Source organism: Cryptomeria japonica, chromosome 8 (genome assembly GCF_030272615.1).
Source record: "Cryptomeria japonica chromosome 8, Sugi_1.0, whole genome shotgun sequence".
NCBI classification, from domain to species: domain Eukaryota; kingdom Viridiplantae; phylum Streptophyta; class Pinopsida; order Cupressales; family Cupressaceae; genus Cryptomeria; species Cryptomeria japonica.
Window position 1 is genome coordinate 589,406,710 of NC_081412.1, and position 24,928 is coordinate 589,431,637.

At 32.3% G+C, this 24,928-nt stretch overlaps 2 protein-coding genes and 1 pseudogene across 2 annotated transcripts; all 3 read right to left on the reverse strand.

Annotated features, from left to right (window-relative positions):
• Positions 1 to 1,820: 1,820 nt before the first annotated feature.
• Positions 1,821 to 7,800, reverse strand: LOC131029936 (glycine-rich cell wall structural protein 2-like; annotated as a pseudogene).
• A 4,871-nt stretch (positions 7,801 to 12,671) lies between these two features.
• On the reverse strand, positions 12,672 to 13,544 carry LOC131029881 (glycine-rich cell wall structural protein 2). The gene has a single exon (XM_057960532.2). It carries the CDS (start codon positions 13,367 to 13,369, stop codon positions 12,884 to 12,886), a length of 486 nt encoding a protein of 161 aa, XP_057816515.2. The 5' UTR covers positions 13,370 to 13,544; the 3' UTR covers positions 12,672 to 12,883.
• A 10,178-nt stretch (positions 13,545 to 23,722) lies between these two features.
• LOC131029929 (glycine-rich cell wall structural protein 2) lies at positions 23,723 to 24,662 on the reverse strand. Its single transcript, XM_057960610.2, has one exon. The coding sequence runs from the start codon at positions 24,512 to 24,514 to the stop codon at positions 23,999 to 24,001; it is 516 nt and encodes a 171-aa protein (XP_057816593.2). The 5' UTR covers positions 24,515 to 24,662; the 3' UTR covers positions 23,723 to 23,998.
• Positions 24,663 to 24,928: the final 266 nt, after the last annotated feature.

Sequence of the window (24,928 nt, forward strand, 5' to 3'; positions counted from 1 at the left end):
TCACCGAATCCCCATGTGGCACAATGGAATTGGTCCATGCACATTGAAATTAGTCTAACCATTTACATCAATACTAATAGGAAAATATAAAACTTCCATGCACATTGCATCCATGTTACACCAAAGACGTGTCTAATGATATGTGTCTTAATGGGTAGTGATAAGTGGTAATTAACCAAATTAGTTGACTCCTACCAAAAACACAAAGCATTCCTAGTTAACTACCTGCTAACCCACAAACAAAAAATGGCCATATAAAAACTTGATAATTGCCACTAGTTGGTTAACACAAATGTATTCCCATGAGGTCAACACACCATTGTAGCTAACATAGAATATCATTGAGCAACATGAACCTACCACATGTTTTCATTATGCACAACCCTTCAATAAAATGCATATATGATCTTGTTGACCCACCTCACATTTTTAATCTTCTCTTGTTTTCTACTTCCTAATAATGCATCCTAGAGTTTGATCCAAAATGTTGATGAAAAATTTGATGTAATCAAATTGAGAAAACTTTCAATAATATCATTGATTGTAGAATTTTAATGTTTGCAACCCACCACCTACCATCGTGCTTAGTTTTTAGGCAACTAGATTTGGCCATATTAATAGACCATGGTGCTCAATCAACCAACCTCACAAACAACTTAGATACATGTGACATGGAGCATTTATTAAAAAATGATAAGCGATTAACGATTGGATCAACCCACTTGCCACTATTAAAACTTGAGTGTAATAATAGGTTTGCCTTTCAATACAAAGATAAATGGGTTTTAGTTAATTTTATAATGATGAGTGATAGGAAATCAACTCCAAATTGAAACATAAAGCATAGGTTAAGGAAAATATGAGAGGCACTATGATTGCACATTGAGAACTTAGCTAAATCACATGGGCAAGTAAAGTAACACAAGAGCACCATTTAAAATTATAAATTGGGGCTTGATAAAATGCATAATAAGGCCTACTAAAATTAGATGGGATATGTAATCATTTTAGAATGCCAACAACAAAGATCATCAAAATACCCATAAAAAAATAGATATCTAACACCTAAAACAATTTTATATAACTAATCTTCTACTTTTTATAATAAAGAATAAATAAATACTTCGTTTATATTTATTAATCTATTATAAATTTTAAAATTATTTCTAGTTTATATAATTTTACCATATAAATTAAAAGTTATTAAATTTAAAACAGAGCATTGTAATGTTTTTATATTTATGTTAAGGGAAACAAAACTATAAAATAATTGACTAGAGTTTTAACCAAAACTAAATGTCTTTGTTTACCAATCGTTTGGTGGATCTCTTACTCCAAAGATTATTTGTGAAGGCTTTTCATAGATGAATGGGTATGCATGATTTGATCTTCAACTTCATTGTTTGTATATCTCATACATTGATAGAATTTTAAAAATAGTAGAGGAGTTATAAAAAGGTGATATATTTATTTATTTATTGTTTTGATAAATAAAGAATTAAGGGCTTCATTCCAAGTTACATCAGCAGAACCATTAGAAAAACCGATGAATTATACGGACCTAACATCCGATTAAAAAGAAGGCCTTCAAACAGTAGAAGACTTAAATTCGAATAAACAATGAATACTAGAGTAGTGCGGTCCTAATAACAATCAAACTGTCTCACAGTCTATAATTGATAACCAACCCCCCCAAAAATGGTACACAGCCCATAACTAATAAGAAACATAACAAACATAATTGATAATTTTGTGTTTCAAAATGGGCGAGCTACATTTCTTAGCTTTGCAGAGAAACCTATTAAACTTAAAAGATAAGCTCAAGCAAACAAGTTGTATATATTTGCATATCATGCAAGAGAAGAGAAAACATATTGAGAGAGGAAACAACATAACACAAGGAGATCTGCCATTAAGATAGAATTATAGGTTTTTATTTCTATATATTTACGTGCACACAGTGACAATGCAGTGCGCGACACGGAGACTTATTATCGTCTAATGCAGGTAAACTATCCCATGAATTTAGTAACCTCCTCCACCATTGCCGGCCCCAGATCCAGACCCAGCCCCGTAACCCGAGCCACTTCCCGAACCGCTTCCATACCCACTACCAGAACCAGACCCCGAACCATACCCGCTGCCACCCCCTTCACCATGCCCACTACCACTACCAGAACCTTCACCGTACCCACTCCCCGAACCACCACCCTGACCACCGCCATGGCTGCCTGCTCCCGAACCTGCATACGACCCGGCTCCAGAACCAGCCCCAGAACCAGACCCAGAACCGGATCCAGAGCCTGAGCCTGAGCCCGATCCTGAACCTGATCCCGAGCCTGAACTGGAACCAGAGCCTGAACCAGAGCCGCTTCCACTTCCACCCAGGCCTAGGCCTAGGCCTACACCCAAGCCTCCGTCTCCTCCCAGGCTCAGCCCCAAATCACTTCGTACAACCCGTCCCTCCACGATGCATGCAAACACAAGCGCAGTCGTAACGACGAAAACAAACAACTTGGGATTCCACATTATATTTAACTAAAGCTTCTACTAAGTACTAAGACCTTTACACTAAATCGAACTAGTCTGATTATTTGTTTACGTATAGACTTCCAAAAGCTACTGAACTAAGATGCAAATCATCTGAATAACAAATATTGTCTGTGGAAGCTATCGTGAGATAGTGTTGAGGCCAGTGTTCTGCTAATAAGAAGTGAATGCAAAGCCTTTTATAGACTTAAAAAGAGACCAAAAGTGAAATGAACGTGTCAAATTGTACGAAATTCTTTTGTTTTTTTGTTCCTTGTGTGTGGTGGAAAGCAAATCATCGCGTCTGTAGTAGAACTAAGGTTGAGTGCTCCATTAGTCGTAAGTGGGTGGCCCGCGATAAAGCATGTTATATAAGTCGGCAAAATGATACAGCTACACTAAGAGTTTATATTGCCATTCTTTGGTGTACGATTTAGTTAGTGGGATTCCGAATCAGAAAAATTGTTTGTGAGGACTGCCAATTGTTGACCATCTATTCGCCAGTGGCCACATTTTATGCGAGGTGTAGTATAAATTTATAAAATCAACAGTAGCCGATGAAATCATTTCCATTACTATTATACTTCTCTGAAAAGCGACATGTATTTTGACTTCTGAGATAACTCGATAAACTTCTTCTAATGTGTCTTATATGTTTGTAGTGGGAATGTCGTGCTTGAAGTCTTTTACTCTATTATTACAGTCTTCTGCAACATTTTAAGATTTTCTATGGCTAGAAATTAAATCCTTTTGGGTAGCGTAATAGGGATAAAGCTTTCTATTTTGGAGAGAGGGGGAATTCATCGATTTCATTTGTTATTCTCTTAAGATATATAGAAGGAGAACTCTCAGATTCACCATATTACAGTGAAATGATTTAATTGTCATAAGATCATTGAATGTGTACTGGGTACTAAAGCAACACATTTTTAGAGAGACCGAAGTCTAAGGATAAAATGATAATGTTTTGTTTTTAATTAGTTAATTAATTTAATTATCATTAGGTGTTCTTTAGTTTAGAATTTAAGAATGATATATGGCTTAATCATGTATTTTATATTTGTTATCTTTATTTTTTATTTAATTAAATATTTAAATTTTCATCTTCATTAAAATTTTAATTTGCAAATATTGAAGTGTAGGTTGGGACATTGTTTTCAACAATATGCACTACGTCTCATAGAAATTCTTATGATTCAATATTTTTTGTTCATATGTTTTACATAATGCCAACAACAAGCACTACTTTAGAGAGGGCTTCCCTAGCTAACAAGTCTTGAAATTGATGTAAATATTGATTTAAATTTACAATTGAGAATCAGAGGCATGCATAGTAGCCTCATGATAAAAAGTTGCATCCACATGAGAATCAATGATCTTATGACAAATAAATCTAGTACCCAGTACACATTCAATAAGAATCAAAGGTTATTGGACGAGGGGATTGTAAAAAGTTGCATCCACATGAGAATCAATGATCTTATGACAAATAAATCTAGTACCCAGTACACATTCAATAAGAATCAAAGGTTATTGGAGGAGGGGATTGTAAAAAGTTGCATCCACATGAGAATCAATGATCTTAAGACAAATAAATCTAGTATCTAGTGTACATTCAATAAGAATCAAAGGTTATTGGAGGAGGGAATTGAAACACCCCAGTAGAAAATTGTTAAAATGTGAAGTTGCATACAATGTAGAGTGGTGTTGTAAATGTATGTTAGTCTACATATTATATGTGCAAAGATTTCTTCAAGCTACATTACCAAAGGAGAGGGACTGGGTTGTAAAACTCATAAAAGGTTTTGCAAAATCCAATTTACAACTTTTATAGAGTTAACAAGGAAAAAGTGTTTAAGTTTTCAATTTTTTGTTTTGAAAATAGAATAGGTTTTATGTTGATGTAGTTGTTCACCAAAATGTAAAGGTTGAAATAAATGTTTCAAAGGAGAATCTTTTGAGAACAAACTCCACTCTTCACACTAGAATAAACATGTATCTTAGCTTCTCCTAGATCTTCTTTAATCATCTTTTTTTATTAAAATATTTATACTAAATATAAAATTAAAAATTACAAGACTGTAAATTACTTAATTACAACAAATGAATGAAAATATATTTTCACAAAGAAATTAGTACATCTTTTTATTGGTAGAAACAAAAAATATTGTTCATTAAGAACACAAAGTTCTTTTTTGAAGCCTCGTATTCACATCACATGGATGTATTTGCATAATGCTATCATCTAGTCTAGATGTAAAGTAAAAAGTATTATCTAGTATGGATGTACTTCTTATAAAAGATTTTTACATAATGCACTATCATCTATTCTAGATGCAAAATAAAAAGTACTATGTAGCATGGATTTAATTCCTAGATGCATATAATGTAATTTAAAAAAAAAGTAGTTATAGCTCTCAAAATAAAAGAAATGAGAGTGAAATTACCTATTCAAATATTCAAAAGAAATAATTGAAATATTAGATTAAGAGTTTGAATGCTATATCGCCAAGTAAAGTTGCTTGATCTCCAATATAAACTTGCAACAATAATAAAAAAATGTTCTTGTTCTTAATAAGGGACTTGCATAAGTCAAATTCCCATTTTGATATTTCTACCTCCATACCAACCTATAATTTTTATAATATTCAAAATGAAAAATGATAATGCTTTGGTTGAAGATGAGAGAAACTAATATAGAGATAAAATATTGGACACACTATGCGAGCACTTAAGATTTCATAAATTAAAAAAAAGAAATGCAAATTAGGAGAAACAAAAAAATGTTAACTACCTATCAAATTAGTTGACTCCTATAAAAAATGTAAAGCATTCCTAGTTAATCACCTACTAACTTACAAACCAAAAATGGCCATATCAAAACTTGACAATTGTCACTAGTACATTAACATAAATGCATTCACATGAGATCAAGACACCATTGTAGCCAACATAGAATATTTTTTAATAGTTCAGGAACCTACCACATGTCTTCATTGTGCACAATGCTTCAATAAAATGTATATACGATCTTGTTGACCCGCCTCATTTTTTTTTTTATCTTCTCTTGTTTTCTATTTCCTAATAATGGATCATTGAGTTTGATCCAAAATGTTGATGAAAAATTTAATGTAGTTAAATTGAGAAACATTTCAATGATATCATTGATTGTGAAAGTTTTATGTTTGCAACCCACCACCTACCATCATACTTAGTTTTTAGGCAACTAGATTTGGCCATATTAATAGACCATAGTGCTCAATCAACAAACATAAAAAATGACTCATATACATGTGACATGGATTATATATTACAAAATGATAAGTGATTAATGATTAGATCGACCCACTTGCCACTATTAAAACTTGAGTGTACTAATAGTTTTGTCAATTAATAGAAAGATAAATGGGTTTCAATTAATTTAATAATGATGAGTGATAGGAAATCAATTCGAAATTCAAACATAAAGCATAGGCTAAGGAAAATATGAGAGACACTATGATTGCACACTGAGAACTTAGCTAAACCACATGGGCAAGTAAAGTAACACAAGAGCATCATTTAAAGTTCTAAATTGGGACTTGATAAAATGTATAATAAAACCTACTAAAATTAGATGAGATAAGTAATCATTTTAGATTACCAACAACAAAGATCATGAAAATACCTATTAAAATATAGATATCTTAAATACAATCTAACACCTACACAATTTTATACAGCTAATATTTTATTTTTTATAATAAAGAACAAAAAAAATACTTCATTTATATTTATTATTCTATTATAAATTTTAAAATTATTTCTAGTTCGTATACTTTTACCAAATAAATTAAAAGTTATTAAATATAAAACAGGAAAAATGTAATATTTTTATATTTTTGTTAAATGAAGTAGAACTATAAAATAATTGCCTAGAGTTTTGACTACAACTAAATTAATAGTGGTATTATTTTTTTGTAAAGAGTAGTCAGTCTGTATTTACCAATCCTTTGCTGGATCTCTTATTCCATAGATTGTTTGTGAAGGCTTCCCATAGACAAATGGGTATGTGTTATTTGATCTTCAATTTCATTCTAGGTATGAAATAGGCTTCCCATAGACAAATGGATATGTGTGATTTGATCTTCAATTTCATTGTTTGTATATTTCCTACATTGATACAATTTTGATATTATTAATTTATTAAGAAGCTGTCTTCTTTTTCTGTATTCAAAATAGTGGAAGAGTTAAAAGATGATTTCATTTGACATTCATCTATTTTTGCGGCTTTGATAATTTTTTTTATAGATTAATTAGGAAAAAGTCCGTGATTCCAAGCTACATCAACAGAACTATTAGAAAAACCAATGAGTTATACGGGGCTCACACCGGGTTAAAAAGACAAGACCTTCAAACAGTGGGAAAATTAAAGCCGAATAAACAGTGAATACCAGAGGAGTACAGTTCTAATAACAACCAAATTGACTCGCAAACCATAATTGATAACCAACCCTAAAAAATGGTACACAGCCCATAACAAACATAATTGATAATTTTGTGTTTCGAAATGGGCGATTTACATTTCTTGTCTTTGCAGAGAAACCTATCAATTTAAAAGATAAGCTCAAGCAAACAAGTTGTATATATTTGCATATTATGCAAGAGAAGAGAAAACATATTGAGAGAGGAAACAACATAACACAAGGAAATCTGCCATTAACATAACATTATAGTTTATTATTTATATATACTAATGTGCAGCCAGTGACATTTCAATGCATGACACAGATTTATTTACGTCTAATGCGGGCAAACTGTGGCATGAATTTAGTAGCCTCCTCCACCATTGCCAGCGCCAGATCCAGACCCAGCACCGTAGCCCGAACCACTTCCTGAACCGCTTCCATACCCACTACCAGACCCAGACCCCGAACCATACCTGCTGCCACCGCCTTCACCACGCCCACTACCAGAACCTGCACCATACCCACTCCCCGAACCACCACCCTGACCCCCGCGATGGCTGCCTGCTCCCGAACCCGCATATGACCCCGCACCAGAACCGGCCCCAGAACTCGCTCCTGAGCCTGATCCTGATCCCGAACTTTATCCCGAGCCTGAACTGGAACCAGACCCCGAGCCAGAACCGCTTCCACTTCCACCCAGGCCTAGGCCTGCCCCCACACCCAACCCCAGGCCTACACCCAAGCCTCCGTCTCCGCCGAGGCTCAGGCCCAGGTCATTTCTTTGCAATCCGCCCCTCCACAATACATGCAAACACAAGCGCGGTCGTTACGACCAAAACAAACAACTTGGGATTCCACATTATATTTAACTAAAGCTTCTACTACGTACTAAGACCTTCACACTAAATCAAACAAGCCTGATTATTTGTTTTCTTACAGACTTCCAAACGCTTATGAATGGATATTTTGAACAGAAGTGTACCTGAACTGAACTATGAATTTGGTCTGTAAAAGCCAGTGCTCTGCTAATGAGAAGTCAATGCACACACTTTTATAGACTTAAAAATGGTCCAAAAGTTAAGTTAACGTGTCAAATTTATTGAATAGTTTTTTTGTGTGGTGGAAAGAAAAGCATGTGTGTGGTAGAAAAGGCTGAGTGCTCCATTACTGATATAGTGGGTGGCCACCGATAGAGCATGCCAAATTAGTCAGCAAAATCTTACAACTACATTAAGAAATATATTGACATTATTAGCAAAATCTTATAACTACATTAAGAAATATATTGACATTCTTAGCAAAATCTATATTTGGCGTTCTATGATCTATCTAGTTAGTGGGATTCCCAAGCAAAATATTATTTCTGAGGACTGCTAATTATTTAGTAGCCATTGGTCAGTGGCCACATTTTCTGCGACGTGCAGTATACATTTTAAAAATCAACAGAAACTTAGGATACATTCTTCTTTTAATCTTGTCTTCCGATAGAAAATTAGGATCTTATGCGTAGTGTAATATGGATAAGCGTTCTATTTTGGGGTGAGAGGGAATTCATCGATTCAAATAGAAGTGGGAGATCCCCCATATTACAGTGAGAAATAATTAGTAGTCACAAGATCATTGATTGTGTATTGGGTACTACGGCAACACATTTTTAGTGGTCTTAAAATCATGGAATGTGTATTGGCCAATCAAATCACGTTATTAGTGATAGCTTGAAATTGAAACTTTGAATGCGTCATTCCCAAGGTCAATAGTAGTTCAAATTTTCATCATGTCATAGTGTCTAAGGGCATTAAAATATTTAAGAATATATTTAAACTTTTTGTTACAATATATATTTTATTTTCATGTTTTTAAAGATTGGAATTTAAATTAATCATTGATTTGATCTAAGATATTAAAAGTTATGAGGTTGTAAAGAAACATGTAAAAATTTAACTTTTAATGTTTAGGTATTCATCATAATGCAAATGGTCAAAGATGAAAACGTTAATTTTTATATTCACCTTCAATCTAATGCTTAACATAAATTTATAGAAACCTAGACTTGCTGAGCTAGTTGACAAAAAATGATGAATTACTCTTATCCTTCTTCATTTAAAAACTTCATGACATATGAAGTAGAAATTAGTGCATCTTATTTTTTGTAGAAATAAAAAACTATTATTCATTGAGAACATGGAGTCCTTTTTTTGAATCCTCTATCATAGACACTATCATTTCACATGGACATATTCACATCACAGGGGCATCTTTGCATAATGTTATCATCTAGTCTTGATGTAAAGTAACAAGTATCATTTTATATGGATGCACTTCTTAAAAAAGATGTATATACAATGCACTATTATCTAGTCTACACACAAAGCAAAAAGTACTATCTAGAATGGATGTAATTCTTATATGCATATAATGTAATTTAAAAAAAAAATAGTTATAATACTCAATTTAAAAGAAATGAGAGTGAAATTAACTATTGAAAGATTCAAAAGAAATAACTGAAATACTAGAATAAGAGTTGGAATGGTATATCACCAAATCAAGTTGCTTGTTCTCCAATATAAACCTGCAACAATAACAAAACAATATTCTTCTTCTTAATAAGGGACTTGTATAAGTCAAACTCCCATTTTGTTTTTTCCATCTCCATGCCAACCTATAATTTTAATAGTATTTAAAATGAAAAATTATAATGCTTTGGTTGAACGTAAGAGAAACTGATATAGAGATAAAATCTTGGATACACTATGCTAACACTTAATATTTCATAAATACAAGTAAGAAGCACAAATTAGGAGAAAGGAATAAAAAATCTCAAGAAGAGTGTTGTTGTCTTGTTTCTATTGTTCACTAAAATCTAACAAAAATATTACTTGAAGATATTTAAGAAAATCACATTTAAAGAGCTAGTATGGACATATAGTCTATATAGTTTTCTAGCTATTTTGCTTGAAGATGACAAAGCCTTTTGCAATTTTTCCAAAGATGAAAATTTAAGAAGTCAAAAATATTTGTTTGGGCTAAAAAATAGAAATTTTTAAGTTGGGATGCTCTTTGGACTTACATGCAAAGCCATTACTATCCTAAATCTTAGTGATATTAGGGGAAAGTAATGTTCAAATGACCATTTGAAACATGATTTTTTATAATATTAATGTGTTGAATGGATGTTTATGCATTTCACTCTTGTCCAAGAAAGTTTAGATCTAGAATACACAGATTATCATAAAAATGCCAAAATAATAGAATCCAAGTACTAAGATTTTGCATTTGAAATACTCTATATTAGTGAGTTAAATTTATGACTTGTTGCACTATGAAATTACACATGTATATGTTTTTTTACACTACAACATGTTCAAGTTAGAGTCCACATGAATGATTTTCTAAATGTATTTGGGATTTGGGATCTCTAAACATTTAGTATAGGCTTTTAATACTAATTCAAGAAAATGGGTAGAACCTAAAACTAATCCTAAAATATAAATATAAAGAGGAATAATGATATAATATAATATAAGAGGTTTACTATAATATAATATAAGAGGTTTACTATTTAGCCAAAGGGGGCCTATCCATTATAATTGAGAAAGAGTAATAATAAGAAATATGATATCATGATAAATTTATAAATAATAACTACACTTGCATATACTTTTAAATGAATGGAACAAGATATGTGCAATTATATTTTATTTCATTGTTCATACATACTAAAAAAAATCCATATCTATTAAGTGAAAAATTGCTACAAAGACCTTGCAATAATTTTATACTGTTGTTGTCCTAACCACTCCTAATTAACCAAATTAATAAATATGAATTAAAAAATCCTAATACATATTCACTTGTACTCCTAAGAGTTTTTAATATTATATGGAGACATACAACTATTGAGAGATATAAACAATACAATCCTAAACACAAGGTTCATAAAAAAAATTACCATTACATATAGTGAAATCTGTCACTTGATTCCCTAAAATATTCTTAGGACAAACCTTCTATAAAATTGGTTCAATAAATATATTTTATAACATTAAAATAATAATAAATATGTATCTAGAAATAATCTCAAAAAGATTCAATATTAACACTTACAACACAGTATAAGTTACACAATATGCAATTAATTCCCTACACCATACATTTAATTATATTGAACAATATAACATAACGAGACATAATTTTTAATTGTAGGTAGTAAAATATTTATTAGATTTCAAATCTCTATATATAAATAGGGGAAACTTCTACTTAATCATATACACCAACCTTGTAGCACCTAGCTTTGTTAGTCTCAATTATTAGTAAAAATATAGCCCAATCTTGTTTAAGAATTCATTCTTCTAGTTACAGGAATTAGTCAAATTTATCACTACTTGTTATACTCTTATACAGTGGAAATTTTGTGGTTGAAATTCTCTCTCATATGTTTACTAAGTTATTAACAACATTTTCAATGAGTTGCAATAAGTTATCGTGCTCATAATGCATAACCAAAACCTTAACCAGCCATATGCAAAGTCATCCTTGCTATTGTTGTTCACATATGTATTAAAAATCTCTTATTTGTTGAATCAATCAAATAAAATTCTATCTTGTTCTAGCCTTAGTGCTAAACCTTTTGAATTGTAATTAGAAACCAACAAAGCACATAGCCATTGAAAAAAATTGCCAAGGTCAATGTTATATCATGTTATAGTAAATGGATATCTTGATCAACCCTCCCCACTCATTGGAACAAAGGGATACCTCTACGTGCTACTTTATCAATAAATTCTTAAGAAATTTACACTTCCAATAATAAAATAATTAATATGAGAGTCAATACAGCATAGTCCTCTACATAAACACATTTTTCCTAAAAATGAGCCCTTATTGTAGATAAAATAGATCAATTGGCTAACAACTTTAAGACATGTGACACCTTGTAATATGCTTGTCTATACATGTGGACTTGCAAAACAATCACTCATTGGCTTAACTGGATAGTAACAATAAGAACATGCCACTTATAACACCATTAATCGGATGCCCATATAAAACACAAAAAATTAATATTTTAATATTTTTGTTAAGTGAAGTAGAACTATAAAATTATTGAATATAGTTTTAACCACAATTAAATTAATATTGGTATTATTATTTAAAAAAAATAGTAGTCAGTCTTGTTTACCAATTCTTTGTTGGATCTATTATTCCATAGATTGTTTTTGAAGGCTTTCCATAGACGAATGGGTATGTGTGATGTGATCTTCAAATTCACTGCTCGTATATTTCATCTTCACATAATTTTGATATTATTAATTTATTAAGAATAGTGGAAGAGTTAAAAAATGATTCCATTTGAGATTAATATATTTCTGTGGTTTTGATAGTTTTTTTCGTTTTTGATAGATTAAGTAACGAAATGATCCTGATTCCAAATTACATCAACACAATTAGCCATGCCATATAAACCTCACTCCCAGTTAAAAAGTCTTCAAAACAGTCAATACTAAAAGAGTACAGTCTAATAACAACCAAACTGACTTGCACACCATAATTGATAACAAACTAAACTAGCACACAGCCCATATAACTAATAACAAACATAATCGGTAATTTTGTGTTTTCAAATGAACGATTTACATTTCTCAGCTTTACAGAGAAACGTATCAATTTAAAAGATATGTTTAGTATTAACTGTTAAAAGCTGAAGCAAACAAGTTATATATATTTGCATATAAGAGAGGAGACAACATACTCAGGGAGGAAATAACATAACACAAGGAAATCTGCCATTAAGATAACATTATAGGTTATTATTTCTATATACTTTATACTTCCGCACAGTGAGAATGCAGTACACGACACGGAGACTTATTTACGTCTAATGACATGCAAACTGTGGCATGAATTTAGTAACCTCCTCCACCATTGCCGGCGCCAGATCCAGACCCAGCCTCGTAGCCCGAGCCACTTCCTGAACCGCTTCCATACCCACTGCCAGAACCAGACCCCGAACCATACCCACTGCCACCGCCTTCACCGTGCCCACTACCAGAGCCTGCACCGTACCCACTCCCCGAACCACCACCCTGACCACCTCCATGGCTGCCTGCTCCCGAACCTGCATATGACCCCGCACCAGAACCGGCCCCAGAGACGGCTCCTGAGCCCGAACCTGATCCCGAGCCTGATCCTGAGCCTGAACCGGAACCAGACCCAGAGCCAGAGCCGCTTCCACTTCCACCCAGGCCTAGGCCTGCCCCCACACCCAACCCCACGCCTCCGTTTCCGCCCAGGCTCAGGCCCAGATCACTTCGTACAATCCGCCCCTCCACAATGCATTCAAACACAAGCGCGGTTGTAACGACCAAAACAAACAACTTGGGATTCCACATTATATTTAACTAAAGCTTCCACTAATAAGTACCAAGACCTTCACAGTTCACACTAAAACAAACAAGCCTGATTATTTGTGTACTTGCAGACTTGCAAAAGCTTATGAAAGGATATATTGATATTTGAACAGAAGTGCAACTTAAGTGAACTACGAATATGGTCTGTAAAAGCCAGTGCCCTGCTAATGATAAGTGAATGCATACGCTTTTATAGGCTTAAAAAGGGTCCAAAAGTTAAGTGAACGTGTCAAATTTATTGAATAATTATTTTGTGTGGTGGAAAGCAAAGCATGGCGTGTGTGGTAGACCGTAGAAGTAAGGCTGAGTGCTCCATTAACTGATAGTGGGTGGCCAGCGATAAAGCATGCCAAATAAGTCGGCAAAATCTTACAACTACATTAAGAAATATATTGACATTCTTTGGCGTTCTATGATCTATCTAGTTAGTGGGATTGGGATTCCCAAGCGACAAAATTGTTTGTAAGGACTGCCAATTGTTGAGTACCCATTGGTCAGTGGCCACATTTTCTGTTTATTATAAATGAACAGAAGACAATAAAATAATTTCTATTACTGTTATACTTCTGTGAAATCTGACAGGTAATTTGACTTCTGAGATAACTGGATAAACTCTTTCAAGTGCGTCTTATATGTTTGTAGTGGACATATCGTGCTGGAGGCCTTTTATTCTATTATTGTACTATTCTTTTAAGTTTTTCTTTCGATAAAAAATACAATCTTATGCGTAGTGTAATATGGATACAGCTTTCTATTTTGAGGCGAGAGAGAATTCGTCGTTTCAAATAGAACTGAGAGATTCGCCATATTACAGTGAAAAGAATTAGAAGTCACAAGATCATTGAATCTGTATTGGGTAATTTAATGGCCAGTCAAATCACATTATTAGTGATAGCATGAAATTGAGACTTTTAATGTGTATCTATTCAACATTTAATGGTGTTTGCATACAATCATTCCCAATGTTAATTGTACTCGAAGCTTTCATCATGTCATAGTGTATGAGGCTTTTAAAAATTTAAGAATCTTTTTCCAAATTTCGTTATAATATATTTTTTATTTTTATGTTTCTAAAGTTTAGAATTTAAATTAATGATGGATTTGATTGAAGATATTAAAAGTTATAAGGTTGTAGGAAAATATGTAAAAAACTAATTTCTATTGTTTAGGTATTCATCATTATGTAAAGGGTCAAAGATAAAAAAATTCTATCTATAAATGATAATATTAATTTTTATCTTCACCTTCAAAGTAGTACTTAACACAAATTTATGGAAATCTAGACTTGGTGAGCTAATTGACAAAAAAATGATGAAATACTTGTATCCCATTTTCTAAACCTTTGTGATATATAGAGTAGAACTCAAAATAATTATTATGATATGTAGAAATATGAAACATTCAAGCACTTTAGAAGGGGTGGAATGCCTTCCCATACCTACATCTAGACAAGTAATAAATCTTTGATCCCGTTCTAAGGGCATAATTAAATGACCTATGAAAAATTAATGAGCAAAATAAAATAGCTCCACAACCTCTTTTAACACGCAAGTTAAAGCTCAACAATATTGAGAAATAAATGGAAATGATAGAGAAAAAGCTATTTATAATTTTGTACCTTATGTAGGTATTTTGGTAAACTTCTCTATGACCTTGACATTCGCATAAAGAATACATGACACCTCACAAAACATATTATAAAGAATATATATATATATATATATATATATATATATATATATATATATATATATATATATATATATATATATATATATAGAAGCTTCAAATATGTTCAAATAGATGTAATTTATAAATTTCATGTTATATTTGATTGTTGTTACCATCCTCCTTTTGTCATTGAAAATAAAAATTCTCCATTCTCCTAGATAACCAAAATTGTAGTTTCAATTTCATTCAATGGTAAGAGCAGTGCTTTGCAAAGATTTGGAAATTTTGTGTAGCTAATTACCATCTTATGCCACTTTGTTCATTTGGTATAGAAAGGATTTTAATCCTCAACATTTTATTTTGTACATTTTGTAGCCACTTTTATGCTTTAAAACTATTTCAACCTACAAGCTCATGTTGATGTTGATGTTGATTGCTTGGTGGTTCTATATAATTACGCTATAGAACAAGCATCCCACAAATATATTTGAAAGGTCTTCCATTAGGTAAGCTTCCCAACCCTATAATAGATGTGGTTTTACACATCCTTGTAGCACCATAAATTGTAATCGGTACAATTTACACCTCATTTTTGTGCTCCTACTTTAGCATGTCCCATTTTCATTCCCCCTAGGTCTATTTTGGGCTCATTTTACTCCAACCTTGATGTCATCTGTTGACAATATTAGGCAGGCCTCATCCTAGGTTTCGCCTTCTCCTATTTCCCATCTGCTGGTCCTATTTTTGGAGGAGCAAGGCATGGGGCGCCCCAAGATACCCTTGTCCCCCTTAAAGTGGACCCAATTTGAAATAGGATAGGCACTCCCCTTCCTCGATGGAATTTGATCCTTGTGGCTACACGATCGCCGAAAGTCAGCCTAATCGACAATTCACCTAGGAAAACCTATATAAAGACATTTATTTCAATCGAAGAACTAGAAGTAATTGAGAAGACTTCATGTCTTCAGACATGTAGTGTCATGGTTAAAACACTTTGTTGGTGAAGCGACCACCAAGGTTCAAACCCCTGCTGGGCCATTGTGCTCGTAGGCCTTGTATCTTCCCTGGGTCGTTGTGCTCGTGGGTTTGAACAAGTAAAGTGTGGGGATGAGGTCCCCTTGTTGTGGCCTCGCCGGTTCATAGCTCTGGGTCAAAAGTGTTTCACGTGGAGTTTGAGGGCGTGTCATGCCAGCATCGCCAGTCACGTTAAATTTATTACCAAACATTATTTTAAAAAAAACAAAAATTGAGAAGACTTCATATGCAACATTCTCAAGCATTCAAGGTAGCATTTCATCCTTCAAGCAACATGGATCAAAGTTACATCAATCTTCATGCAAGGATGCATTTTTATTTGGGTTTTCATGTTCATGTGTTTGTCATGCCATTGATTCAACACTTGTGATTCTATTCAAAGAGCAATGGATCATCAATCCTTCCATCAACAATTGTAGATTTAATGTATATCTCTTAGCATTTACTTTTAGTTGGAATGTAGAAAGTTGAAACAACCAAAAGCACTTGTTCAACATCAAACTTTTGATGACATCTTTTGATATTTTATTTATGTATCCGCAAACATTATGATTATTGTTTTTTTCATTTTAAACTAATTTTTTTTAAAAATTATGTAGAAGTGATCTATAATATTCTTGATCCTTATTTTTATTATGTTTTGCATTTTACAAACTTTCACACACACATGCCATTTCTGTTGCGATTTTTGTTTCTCGTTTCTGACAATGTAGACTATCATAGAACATTGTTGAACAACATCAACCTACTACATATAGAACTATAAAATAGTTAATTAAGAGTTTTAATTGTAAATAAATCAATATTGGTATCTATTAATATACGGGGTAGGCTTTCTTACTTTGCCCTTATTTTCTTTGTTTACCAATCATTGGCTGGATCTCTTATCCATAGATGTGTGGTTTGATCTTCAATTTCATTGTTTGTACATCTAATACATTCATACATTTTGTAATTATTTTCTTCCCGTCTATCCAAAACAGTGGAGGAATTAAAGACTTATTGACATAATCACTATGAAGGGGCTAATTCCATTTGACACACGTATATTTTTGTGGCTTTTAAAATATTTACTTTCGAGTGAGTGAGTTACATTTCTTAGCTTTGCAGAGAAATCAATCAATTTAGAATATATGTTTAGAAATGCTGTTAAAGGGTGAAGCAAACAAGTTGTGTATATTTGCATATTATCCAAGAGCGGAGACAACATATTGTACGAAATTCTTTTGTTTTATGTTTCTTCTGTGTGGTGGAAATCAATGTATGTTATGTGTTGTAGAACTAATGCTGAGTTCTCCATTACTCGTAAGTGGGTGACCAGCTATAAAGTATGCTAAATAAGTCAACAAATGGATAGAACCACATTAAGAGTTTATATTGCCATTCTTCGGTGTACGATCTAGTTAGTGGGATTCCTAATCAGGAAACATTGTTTGTGAGGAATGCCAATTTTTGACCATCTATTGGTCAGTGGCCACATTTTATGTTAGGTGTAGTATAAATTTATAAAATCAACAGAAGCCGATGAAATCATTTCCATTACTGTTATACTTCTCTGAAAAGCGACTATGTATTTTGATTTCTGAGATAACTCGATAAACTCCCTCAAATGTGTCTTATATGTTTGTAGTGAACATGTCGTGCTTGAAGTCTTTTATTCTATTATTATAGTCTTCTACAAACTTCTAAGCTTTTTAATGGATATAAATTAAATCCTTTTGCATAAAGTAATAGTGATAAAAAGTTCTATTTTGGAGAGATGGGGAATTCATCGGTTCCATTTGTTATTCTCTTAAGATATATAGGAGGAGAACTCTCAGATTCGCTAGTGGAAAAATTTAACTGTCATAAGATCATTAAATATAATTAAATATTAAATTTTTTATCTTCATCAAAAAATTTATCTTCATCGATTAAAATGTAGGTTGGGATATTGCCTTCAACAATATGCACCAAGTCTTGTAGAAATTCTTATGATTCAATTATTTTGTTCATATGTTTTACATAATGTCAAGGACAAGCATTACTTTGGAGAGAGCAAACAAGTCTTGAAACTGATATAAATATTGATCTAAATTTACAATTGAGATTCAAAGGCATGAGGAGTAGCGTCATGATAAAAAGTTGCATCCACATGATGATAAGAGTTGGATAGGGGAGTAGATTCTAATGTTATAGATTCTAAGGTTATTGGAGGAGAGGATTGAAGCATCCCAATAGAAAATTGCTAAAATGTGAAGTTACATACAATGTAGATAGTTGTTGTAAATGTATTTGTTGTAAATGTATGTTAGTGTGTCATATTGTATGAGCAAAGACTTCTTCAAACTACATTACCCAGGGAGAGGGACTAGGTTGTAAAACTTATAAAAGGTCTTACAACTCTCAATCTAGAACTCTAATAAAGTAAACAAGGAAAATGTGTTTGATTTTTTTATTTTTTGGTTTGAAAATAGAAGAGATTTTATGCCGATGTAGTGGTTCACCAAAATGTTAGGGTTGAAATAATATATAATTCAAAGGGGATTCCTTTGAGAACAAAATCAACTCTTCACACTAGAATAAACAAGTATCTTAGGTTCTCCTATATCTTCTTTAATTATCCTTTTTTATAAAAATCTCGATACTAAATATAAAATTAAAAATTACAAGAAAATATACTTAATTACAACGAACTATTGAAATTATATTTTCACAAAGAAATTAGTACATCTTTTTATTGATAGAAAGAAAAAAATATTGTTCAATGAGAACATGGGGTTCTTTTTAGAAGCCTCTATCATAGACACTAGTGTGTCGCATGGAAATATTCACATCACATGTATGTCTTTGCATAATGCTATCATCTAGTGTAGATGTAAAATAAAAAGCATTATCTAGTCTAGTATGCATAATGCTATCATCTAGTATACACAATCCATTGTCATCTAATCTAGACGCAAGGAAAAAAGTACTATCTAGGATTGATGTACTTCCTATATGAATATAATTAATTTTTTTAAAGTAGTTTTAGTTCTCAAAATAAAGAAATGAAAGTGAAATTAACTATTCAAATATTCAAAAGAAATAACTGAAATTCTAGAATAAGAGTTGGAATGGTATATCACCAAATAAAGTTGCTTGTTCTCCAATATAAACATGCAACAACAATAAAAATGTGGTTGTTCTTAATAAGGGAATTGTAAAATTCAAACTTCTATTTTGATATTTCTACCTCCATGCCAACCTATAATTTTCATAATATTCAAAATAAAAAATGGTAATGCTTTGGTTCAAGATGAGAGAAATTGATATAGAGATAAAATCTTGGACATAATATAGAGATTAAATATTGGTGACTCTATGCTATCACTTAATATTTCATAAATAAAAGTAAGTAAATTAAATAAGGAGAAAAGGAAAAATGTTAAAAAAATAAATCACCTAGAATCCTATAAAAATTCCCAAGAAGAGTGTTGTTGTTTTGTTTTTATTGTCCACTAAAATATAACAAAGATATTACTTGAAGATATTTTAAAAAATAACATTCAAAGAGCTAGTATGGATATATAGTTTGCTAACTTTTTTTCTTGAATATGAAAAAGCCTTTTGAAATTTTTGTAAATATGAAAATTTTAGAAGCCAAAAACATTTCTTTTAGACTAAAAAAAAGGAAGTTTTATGTTGGGATTCCATGCAAATTCATTACTATCCTTAATCTTAGTGATACTAGGGGAAATTAATGTTCAAAGGACCATTGAAATCATGATTTTTTGTAAAATTAATGTGTTGCATGGATGTTTATGCATTGCATTCTTGTTAAAGAAAGACTAGACCTAGAATGCCTAGCTTATCATAAAAATTTCATAATAATAGAATCCAAGTGCTAAGATTTTGCAATTGAGATACTCTATCAAAGAGTTAAAGCGAGGACTTGTTGAACTATGAAATTAAACATGTATAAAATTTTCTACACTACAACATATAGAACTTAGAGTTGACAAGAATGATTCTCTAAATTCATTTAACATTTGGGCTCTCTAAATAGTTAGTATAGGCTTACATTACTAAATAAAGAAAATGGGTAAAACATATAAAATTTAAAGAGGAATAATGATATTATATAAAATTACAGATTGAATATTTAGACAAAGAGGACCTATGAATATTAATTGAGAAAGAGTAATAATAAGAAAAATGATATCTTGATGATTTTACAAATAATGACTATACTTGCATACACTTCTAAATAAATGGAACACGATATGTGAAACTAGATTTTCTTTAAATGTTGATATATACTCAAAAAATCCCATACGTATTAAGTAAATAATTGATACAAAGGTTTTGCAATAATTTTCTAGTGTTGCTACAGTAACTAATCCTAACTAACCAAATTAACAAAAATATGACTTGAGAAATCCTTTGACACACTCACTTGTACTCCCAAGAGTTTTTATTATCATATGAACACATCCAACTAGTGAGAGATATAAATATTAAAATCCTAAACACAACATTCATAATTAAAAAATACTCTTACAAAGTGATATTCATCATTTCATTCCTTAAATGAATCCTTAGGACTATCTCGCTATGAAATTGGTTCAATAACTAGTTTTTATTACATTAAAAGAATATGTAAATATATATGTATAAATAGTCTCAATAATGCATTCAATATTAACACTTGTCACAAATTGTTATATATACAATATGCAACTAACTCCCTACACCATACATTAAATTATCTTCAACACTATAACATAAATGGAATTAAAATTTATTTTAGGTAGTAAAATATTTATTATATTTAAAATATTTTTAGATAAATTATAGGGAAAAATTATACTCAATCATATACACTAACCTTGTAGTACCTAGATACACTAGTCTCAATTATTATTGAAAATATAGCCCATGCTTGTTTAAGAATTTTTTATTCTTGTTACAAGAATTAGTCAAATTTATCACTAGTTGTTATACCCTTATACATGGGAACTATTGTGGTTGAAGTTACCTCTCATATGTCTACTAAGTCATTAACAACATTTCCAATGGGTTACAATAATTTTACCATGCTCATTATGTATAGCCAAAACTTTGGCCAACCATATGCAAACTCATCCTTGGTATTATTGTTTATATAAGTATTAAAATCATCTTATATGTTGAATCAATCAAATATAATTCCACCTTGTTCAAACCTTAGTGCTAAACCTTTTGAATTGTAAGTAGAGATCGAGAAATAACATAGCCATTGAACTTTTTGTCAAGGTCAATGTTATATCATGTTATGGTAATGGATATTTTGATCAACCCCTCACCACTCACTAGTACAAATAAATCTCTCAATGGGCTAGTTTATCAATCAATTCTTAATAAATGTACTCTTCCAATAATAAAATAACTAATTATGAGAGTTTATGCCACATATTCCTCTACATAAACATATATGTCCTAAATATTAGCCCTTGTTATAGATAAAATAGATCAATTAGCTAACCACTTTAAGATATGCTAAACCTTGTAATGTGCTTGTGTATACATATGGACTTGTAAAATAATCACTCATTGGTTTAAGTGGCTAATAACAATAAGAATATGCTACTTATACACCATTCATCACATGCCCATGTGGTACCTTGTAATGTGCTCAAGTGCATACATATGGACCTGCAAAATAGTTACTCGCTCGTTTAAATGGCTAATAATAATAATAATCACATGCTACTTATACACCATTCACCACATTGCATTTGGCACCATGAAATTGGTCCATGCACATTGAAACTAGTCCAACCATCTACATCATTACTAATAGGTAAAAATGAAATTTCCATGCACATTGTATCCATGTTACACCAAACACATGCGGCTAATTATTTGTGTCTTAATGGGTAGTGATAAGTGGCAATTAACTAGATTAGTTGACTTTCCTAGTTGATCGCCTACTAGCTCACATAACAAAAATGGCCATATTAAAACTTGATAATTGCCACTAGTTGGTTAACATAAATACATTCTCATGAGGTCGCCACACCATTGTCTCTAACATAGAATATTCCTGAGCAACATGAACAGGTCTACCACATATCTTCATTATGCACAACCCTTCAATAAAATGCATATATGATCTTGTTGACCCACCTCACTTTTTTTTTTATCTTCTCTCATTTTCTACTTCCTAATAATGGATCATGGAGTTTGATCCAAAAAGTTGATGAAAAATTTAACATAGTCAAATAAAGAAACATTTTAATGATATCATTGATTGTAGAAATTTTATGTTTGCAACCCACCACATGCCATCATACTTAGTTTTCAGGTAGCTATATTTGGCCATATTAATAGGCCACGGTGATCAATCAACCAAGCTCAAAAACAACTTACATACAAGTGACATAGACAATATATTACACAATGATAAGTAGGTAATGATTCACTTGACCCACTTGCCACTATTAAAACTTGAGTCTACTAGTAGGTTTGTCAATCAACATAAAGATAAAAGGGTTTCAATTAAGTTTTATAGCAATAAGTGATAGGAAATCAACTCCAAATTGAAACATAAAGCATAGGCTAAGAAAAATATGAGATGCACTATGATTTCACATTGAGAACTGAGTTGATCCACATGAGCGAGAAAAGTAACACAAGAGCACCATTTCAATTTCTAAATTGAGGCTTAAATAAAATGTATAATATGATGTACTAAAATTAGATGGGATAAGTAATCATTTTAGAACACCAACAACAAAGATCAAGAAAATACCCATTAAAAAATAGATATCTAACACCTAAACAATTTTATATAATTAATATTCCATTTTTTATAATAAAAAGGTAAAAATACAATTCAATAATATTTATTAATCTATTATAAATTTTAAAATTCTTTCTAGTTTATATAATTTCACAAAATAAATTAAAATTTACAATATTTAAAACAGAGAATTTTAATTTCTATTTTATGATAAACTAATGTATATGTTAAGTGAAACAAAGCTATAAAATAATGTATATGTTAATTTCTATTTAATGATAAACTAATGTATATGTTAAGTGAAACAAAACTATAAAATAATTGACTAAAGACATTTAACCACAATTAAATTAATATTGGTATTATTGTTTTGTAAAGAGTAGTCTGTCTGTGTTTACCAATCCTTTGTTGGATCTCTTATCCAATAGATGGTTTGTGAAGGCTTTCCATAGACGAATGGGTATGTATGGCTTGATCTTCAACTTCATTGTTTGTACATATTTTACACATTGATACAATTTTGATATTATTAATTTATTAAGAAGCTGCTTTCTTCTTCTTCTCCAAAATAGTGGAAGAGTTAAAAAGATGATCTATTTGACATTCATATATTTTTGTGGCTGTGATAATTTTTTATATTTTTGATAGATTAAGTAATAAAAGGACCCTGATTCCAAATTACGTCAGTAGAACCATTAGGAAAACCAACGAGCCATATGGACCTCACACCCTGTTAAAAAGACAAAGCCTTCAAATAGTAACAAAATTAAAGTACATTAAACAGTCAATACTAGAAGAGTACAGTCCTGATAACAACCAAACTGACTTGCACACCATAATTGATAACAATCTAAACTAGCACACAGCCCATATAACTAATAACAAACATAATCGGTAATTTTGTGACATTTACATTTCTCAGCTTTACAGAGAAACGTATCAGTTTAAAAGATATGTCTCGTATACACTGTTATAGATATTTGCATATAAGAGAGGAGACAACATACTCAGAGAGAAACAACATAACACAAGGAAGGAAATCTGCCATTAAGATAACATTATAGGTTATTATTTCTATATATTTAAGTGCACACAGTGACAATGCATTGCACGACACGGAGACTTATTTAGGTCTAATGCAGGCAAACTGTGGCATGAATTTAGTAACCTCCTCCACCATTGCCGGCGCCAGATCCCGACCCAGCCCCGTAACCCGAGCCACTCCCCGAACCGCCTCCATACCCACTACCAGACCCAGACCCCGAACCATAGCCGCTGCCACCGCCTTCACCATGCCCACTACCAAAACCTGCACCGTACCCACTCCCAGAACCACCACCCTGACCGCCGCCATGGCTGCCTGCTCCCGAACCTGCATATGACCCCGCACCAGAACCAGCTCCAGAAGCAGCCCCAGAACCCGCTCCTGAGCCTGAGCCCGATCCTGATCCTGAACCTGATCCTGAACCAGAACCGGAACCAGACCCAGAGCCAGAACCGCTTCCACTTCCACCCAGACCTAGGCCTGCCTCCACGCCCAACCCTACCCCTACACCCAAGCCTCCGTCTCCGCCGAGGCTGAGGCCCAGATCACTTCGTGCAATCCGCCCCTCCACAATACATGCAAATACAAGCGCGGTCGTAACGACCAAAACAAATAACTTGGGATTCCACATTATATTGAACTAAAGCTTCTACTAAGTACTAAGACTTTCACACTAAGACAAGCCTGATTATTTGTTTACTTACAGACTTCCAAAAGCTTATGAATGATTATATTGAACAAAAGTGCAACTTAACTGAACTACGAATATGGTCTGTAAAAGCCAGTGCCCTGCTAATGAGAAGTGAATGCATACGCTTTTATAGACTTAAAAATGGTCCAAAAGTTAAGTGAACGTGTCAAATTTATTGAATAGTTATTTTTGTGTGGTGGAAACTGGAAAGCAAAGCATGGTGTGTGTGGTAGAAGTAAGGCTGAGTGCTCCATTATTTCTTAGTGGGTGGCCAGCGATAAAGCATGCTAAACAAGTCAGCAAAATCTTACTACCACATTAAGAAGTGTATCGCCATTCTTTGGCATTTGTGTG